The 6,811-nt window shown below is 48.1% G+C and overlaps 1 protein-coding gene across 1 annotated transcript in view; it reads left to right on the forward strand.

Annotated features, from left to right (window-relative positions):
- Positions 1-1,760, forward strand: part of LOC109302255 (protocadherin-8-like) — a 15,645-nt gene extending 13,885 nt beyond the window's left edge. The window contains exon 3 of the mRNA XM_019523818.1: positions 1-1,760. Coding sequence (XP_019379363.1) covers positions 1-1,743 — 1,743 coding nt within the window. The 3' untranslated portion in view covers positions 1,744-1,760.
- The last annotated feature ends 5,051 nt before the right edge of the window (positions 1,761-6,811 follow it).

The raw sequence follows: 6,811 nt of genomic DNA on the forward strand, positions 1-6,811 counted from the left end.
CCCGACGAGGGCGCCAACGGCGAGGTGGTCTACGGCTTCGGCAGCCGTGCGGCGCCCGAGGCGCGGCGCCTCTTCCGCCTGGACCCGCGCTCAGGCCGCCTCACGCTGGCCGCACCGCTGGACTACGAACGCCAGCGCGCCTACGAGCTGGACGTGGAGGCGCGCGACCGGGGCGCCAGCCCGCTGGCAGCCACCTGCACCGTGCTGGTGCGCCTGACCGACGTCAACGACAACGCACCCGGCATCCGCCTCAGCCCCCTGGGCCTGGGTGCCGCTGGCCCCCCGGGGCCCGGCCTGGGCGCCGGCAGCAGACCCGAGCCCGGCCCCAGGGTGCTGTACGTGAGCGAGGCAGCGCCACGTGACAGCTTCGTGGCGCTGGTCAGCACCTGGGACCGCGACTCGGGTGCCAACGGGCAGGTGCGCTGCACACTGCACGGCCACGAGCACTTTGCGCTGCGGCGCGCCTACGGCGACAGCTACGTGCTGGTGACAGTGGCTGTGCTGGACCGCGAGCACCTGTCCGAGTACAACCTCACGCTGGTGGCTGAGGACCTGGGCATGCCGCCCTTCCGCACCGCGTGGCCCTACACCGTGCGCTTGCGCGACGAGAACGACAACGCGCCGCTCTTCGCCCCACTGCCACTTGGCCGGGTGGCTGTGCCCGAGAACAACCCCCCCGGCGCCTACCTTGCCACTGTGATGGCCCGCGACCCGGACCTGGGCCCTAATGGCAAGGTCACCTACCGCCTGCTCGAGGCCCAGGTTGCCGGTGCCCCTGTCTCCACTTATGTCTCTCTTGACCCCACCACCGGTGTCTTGCGGGCCCTCTGCACTTTGGACTATGAGGCGCTGCAGGTGCTGGAGCTGGAGGTGGAAGCCTGCGATGCGGGCACCCCCCCACAGTGCAGCCAGAGCCATGTGCACGTTCATGTGCTGGATGGTAATGACCACGCTCCAGAGATCGTGGCCCCGCCACTGGTTAACAGCTCCGCTGAGCTGCCTCTGCCATGCCACGCCCCACCAGGCTTTCTGCTTGCCCATATTACTGCCTGGGATGTGGATGAGGGACCCAATGCAGAGCTATCCTACTCCATTGCAGCTGGTGCCCATGACCTCTTTGCACTGCATGAGCACACTGGGGTGCTGTGGCTGCGCCGCAGGCTGCGGGGTGGAGAGGTGCAGGCAGCGCTCCCACTCATCATTATGGTGCAGGATGGTGGGTGGCCAACCCTAACCTGCACTGCCACCCTCCAGCTCGTCCCCACCAATGTTCTGCCTTCCAGAGTGGAGATTGTGGTGCCACAGCTCCTGGCAGAGGAGCAGTCCCCACAACCTGGTTTGGACCCCTCCATGGTCTTTATTGTGGTGCTGGCTGGTGGCTGCTGCCTGCTGCTGGCTGCGATCATTGGCGTAGTCTCCACCTGTGGGAAGGGTGTGAGTGGCTGCAAAGGGAGGCCCCGAGAGCAAATGAGAGACCTGGAGGGCAGGCAGCTAAAAGGTCTGGACCCCCTGGCATGGAGCCCCTCTGCAGGCCACCAGGTGGACTTCTGCCAACTCACTGTCAGCCCCGGGGTTGAACACCCCTCTGATGATCCCGGCTGGGAGGATGGCAGCCACGAGTCCTTGTGTCATTCCACCCAGGAGAGGAAAAGGCTCATTGACTCCCAGGTAAGCCTACCTCCCTCTGAGCACCTGTGCAATACAGTCATTGGGTTACCCATCCTAGAGTCTCTTGCTCACTGAGGTCACTTGTGCAGAGCGAATGAATTTGGGCACTTTCTTTGGTCAGAAGAAAAGATGTGTGTTGGTAGGTGTAGTGAGCTACCAGACAGCATGCTTACCTGAGAGTCTAGAGATCTGGATTCTCTTTTCACTTTGTCACTAACTTGTGCACCACCATCTCGGTTTTTCTATCTGAGAAATAGGCCAATACAAAGATACGTAGCTCTAGTTTAAACACTTTTTATCCATATATCTTAAAACACCACACAGAAATAAGTGAAAAAATTATGCCTATGTGGCAACACTATTAGGGCATGTCCCAGTGAGCATGCACATGTGCACAAACTTGCTCATTGGTATGCGCTCTTGACTTTCACTTATTTTTATTTTCCAGTTTATTCAGGTCATTTCATCCAGTTGTTTTTAAATACTAAATCCATCTGAATTAATTGGGTTGCTTCTATGTTGACTAACAGATATTTTCCTGTCTTGTCAGGGTCAAGTCCTTATTTCTTCTCATTCTTCATGTGCTTGGCAGGAGGGTTTATCTGCTTCAAGTTTAAGGTAAATTTAACATTTTCTGATATTTCCTTTTTGCAGTTTTTTTACAGTATTTCATATAGGTACAATGCATGGAAAAAGAAGGTACAGTAATGATTTGCCTTTTGTTTTTAGTGCTCATTCAACTCCAGATCAGTTTAGTGTGAAGGACAGTGGGAAGGGAGACAGCGAGTTTAATGACAGTGATTCTGACATCAGTGGAGAGGGGCTGAAGAAGACCCCTTCGCAGATCACGGAGAAGCAACTTGGTAAGTGTAAATTTAACATCAGGACTCCTCCTTGCACCACCTGGAAAAAGACAGTTAAGTGGTAGCGCTCTCTCCAGAAGTGTTTAAAATTAATACAAAACCTATAATACAGAAGCTTTGCAATAAGGAGTTAATGGAGCAGTGGAATTAAACAGGTGTGAAATGACTGACAAGTCAACTAGACTATTCTAGCCTAAACTCTTTCTTTCTTTCTTTCTTTATTTATTTATTTTTTTAAAGTAACTGGTGCTTTGGGAGCTTCTGGGGACTTTGTTTTGTTTTTGTCTTTTGTGGGGATTTGCATGACAGGAGCCTGATAGCAGGTGCTCAGCATTTTCTAGATGTCTAATCTATCTGAAGCCAGAACATCCCGAAACAGAGATCTAACAAGACCAAGGGTCGCTTATGCATTTTTTTTTTCTTGGCCCTCTGTCTTTGTCTGTCTGTTGTGCTCGTGGGCATTGGGGGAAAAAAAAAGGTAGATCTTAAAATTAAATTACTAAGTGTCTGAATCCTGTGTGTACAGTATGACAATTTCTCGTATTAAAACCCTGTGATAAATCTTGTTCATTGATTCCCATCAGTAGTAATTATCATTCCTGCACAGAAGTGTATGCATATTTAATCATTGATAGGACAGTTTGCCATATAATTTCCTCTAAGAGAAGTAGGTCATTGTATTGCAGAAAAATGTCTGACTACTAAACTTTTTGCTTTTTCTTCCAGGCATTGTCGCCTGTGAAGGTGGAAGGGCTTGGAAGGATGCAGAAGAATACTGTAGTTCTTATACCTACCAGCTCCAGGAAAGCAAAATGCTTCCTTCACATTACAGAAATGGTTATATGATTACACATTTTTCAACACCCCTTTATCAGTCCATTCCTCATCTCCAGAAGCCTAGCTTTCTTTCACAGCACCCAGAACTGAAGGAGTGTTATTATCCAGTCAGTATCTCTAAAACTGAAAGGCTGCAGAGTGTTTGTGAACAAGTACTAAGTGGTAACTTGTCATCTATGCTTTCTGGACAGTACGAAGGATTGAATCGCCCTTCACAGAACACTTTGCCCTTAAATGCTTCAGAAGTGGCAACATCATTCTGAAATGTTATTGGACAGACATGAGAAAGTATTGGGAATGTACTAAATGTGTAAATGAAATCTAACTCTTCTACTCTCTTCCCCTGTCAAATCAAATATCTTTTAATTATGGCAAAAACAATCCACGTGTAAACATATATCATCCTACCAAATTGATCTGCTATATTTTACCAAACAGTCTTAATTAAAACTGTATTAAAATGTATAGTTATGGCTGCTAAGAATGATAAAAACAAAGGCAAATGTTTTATACTGAAAGAATTTTACAAATGTAAATAAGTATAGATCCTATTGTGTGTGTATATACTATTAAAAATGCACATGTGCTTATGCTGTTACTGATTAATTCCTTGTTAGCTGTAATAACCTGATAAAAGTAAGCACCTGTCTGTATCAAATAATAATAATCACACATTTAGGCTGCAGTCTTGTAGCCAGTGCAGTCAAGGCCTTAGTTATTCTGCATGATTACTGGATACAAGTCAAATGCAGTAGCCTTTAGTCATGAGATGAAATCTCTATGTTGACGGACTGGAGTTATTCTAATACGATTGTGGATACTGATTGTTCGGTCTCCAATCTTATTCGCTGGTTGGCCATCATAGTTTAATAATACCGCCCTGATTCACATACACTTTATAGGCACAAAGATTTTTCATTGTTTCAAAAAAAAATACTGATGGAAAAGAAAGATAGTAAAGAATTGTTGTGGGTTGTTTGTTTGTTTGTCCGTGTGTCCTACTATGCTATGAGAGTGAAATAATATTAAAACACTCTGTGGGGGGTTGCAAACAGGCAGCTGGAGAAGATGGCAGAGAAGGAGAAGCTAAAGGAGAAAGTTACCTTTTTAAGTGCTTGCTTCCTCACTAAATGTCAAAGAGCTATTTTAGCAGCTGTTTGTTCCTCTTTCAGACACTGTTAACTCACATTCCAGTGAAAAGTGAATCTGAATGTGGTTCAATATTGTTTTTAATTAAATAAAATGAGTTGAAATTGGTTGGGAGGGGGGAGGGGGGAGGGCTGCAAAATGTTGTTATTATTCAGCTGGGTTTCTTGGCAATAATATGGAGAAAGGAAACTTAGCAGGCTAGGGAACCTTAAAAAAGACCAGGAAAAATATATAAAAGATTTTATAACTTTTCTGTATTTTCCCCGCATCATTTTGTGAGGAAATCTCTAATAGTGGAAGGCTATAATTCAGCAACATAAAAAAAAAAGGTCAAAACTTCACAATATGAAGTGATTGAGCCATATTCTAGCAGTGATAAACTATTTTAGTGTGTGAGGCTGTTCATCCACTTAACAGGTATGTAACAACAACCATGCACCTAAATTGGGCACTTACACCTTACTAAATTATATTTTACAGCAAAAGCTTTGTTATCAGGCATCCCCCAGGAATGGGGGATGCTAGTTCATCAAATGTGTATTAGTTTTATTGTCAGTGTCAGTTTTATTGGTATATTCACCTCTAACTGAATTATTCTCATATTGCTAATTTAGAAATAGGTATGAGACTGGAATCAAATCCAGGGAGCCAAAAAATGGTCCTGAATTCAGTATCTGCATAATGGGCCCATACGAAGTCTTGGAGGCAAACAGACAGGTTTGAAAATGGTGCCTGCCCCTCAGATTTTTGCCATGGGAGGTGCAGCTCTGAACCAGGCTTTTCAGTTATCTCAACGTCTATATGTGCAGCCCTGTTAGGCCACAGCTAACTAACTCTGCTGGTGTTCTTTAGTGTGCTGCAATGCATGAGGCTGGTTGTGGCTACTCAGAAGGCAGCCCCCGCACTGAACCCTTGTCCCTGACACTAGAGCACCCTCATTGAGCTAGGTTGGAGCAGCCCCAGGCTAGCAGGCTGACCCTTGGGGCCCCCTGCTAGCTGGGGTTGCGCTGACCCAGTTCAACATGCTGCGGTCCTGGGCGCGTGTAAAGATGCCTGAGAGCAATAAGGCCTGGTGTAATATGTGCCAGAGTTTATTGTTCTGTGCTAATAGTACAGGTAGATAAAAGCACAGTGTACAAAAATTACTGCTAATGTTTAAGAACTATTTACTAGTATACTTTAGCATTTTTAGTTTAGTTTAGGGCATGCCAGCCTACAGCACCATGCCATCTAGCCGATGGGACTTCCCATGAGTCTGGAAATTTGGTGGTGGGGGAGCTGTGGCATTGTTCTCCTGCTGCCAAATCTCTGGGTCCCTGGGGAGCCCCAAGCCTTGCATTCTGAATCCAGTGCCTGATCCCAACATGTAGGGCCAGTGCTAGGCCCCAGGGCCCAATCTCACTTTGCTGGAACAGGAGGGGGCAATGCCAGGTTATTGGGAGTGTGGTGGGGGGGGCACTGGGACCCTAGGATCCAATCTTGGCATGAGGGAATGGTGCTGGACCTCTGGGACCTATTCCAGGCAGGAGGGCTGGTGCTGGACTCCTGGAACCCAATCCCAGCATGTGGGAGATGGGAGGGGGTGGTGCTGGGCCCCAGGACCTGATCCACCCCACAGACATTCCTGCATCACTCATTTGGCCTCTTAGTGTGCTCAGAAGGGCTTAATATAGTTAGATATGCTCTGTGGTGGAAATGATTGCATGGGCAGGTGTACCTGGAGAGGGGTGAGTGTGGCATCTGCCCCAGGTGCTGACTTAGAGGGGTGCCAGCAGGGGGGCAGCAAAATGCCCCCACTGGGGAGTCTTTGCTTTGGTAGGCACAGCTCAGCCATAGAAGCCAGGCAGCCCTGGGTTCACTAGCATATGGCCATAATGGTGCCTACTCTTCTGGGATTTTTGCCATAGGAGTCACAGCTCCTTGCTCAGTAGCATTTGTGTGTGGGGGAAAGAGTGAACAAGGCCTCAAGAGCAGCCCTTGGGAAGCTGATTTTGAGGCTGCTGTAGCAGCCCCATAGTGTGGGATCCCTGGTGAGTTGTCCCTGGTGCCTTGTTCATTCCCCAACAGACTGCAGAGAGAGCTGGAACAGGAAACTATCCCTTCCATCCCTTCCTCTTCCCTCCCCACCAAGCTTGATATGCCTCTGGGGAGATGTCTAACTTCATGGAAGTTCCCAGAAGTGTGGCCAGAGAAAGATCAGCCTTTCACATTTTAGCCCATTCACTCTACACACATCCATTTCTACTTGTCTCTTTCTTTGCCTAATTCATACCTGGCCCCTTCAGCTCTCCCAT

Source organism: Gavialis gangeticus, unplaced genomic scaffold (assembly GCF_001723915.1).
Source record: "Gavialis gangeticus isolate Ggan-Ray unplaced genomic scaffold, GavGan_comp1, whole genome shotgun sequence".
In the NCBI taxonomy this organism is placed as follows: Eukaryota; Metazoa; Chordata; order Crocodylia; family Gavialidae; genus Gavialis; species Gavialis gangeticus.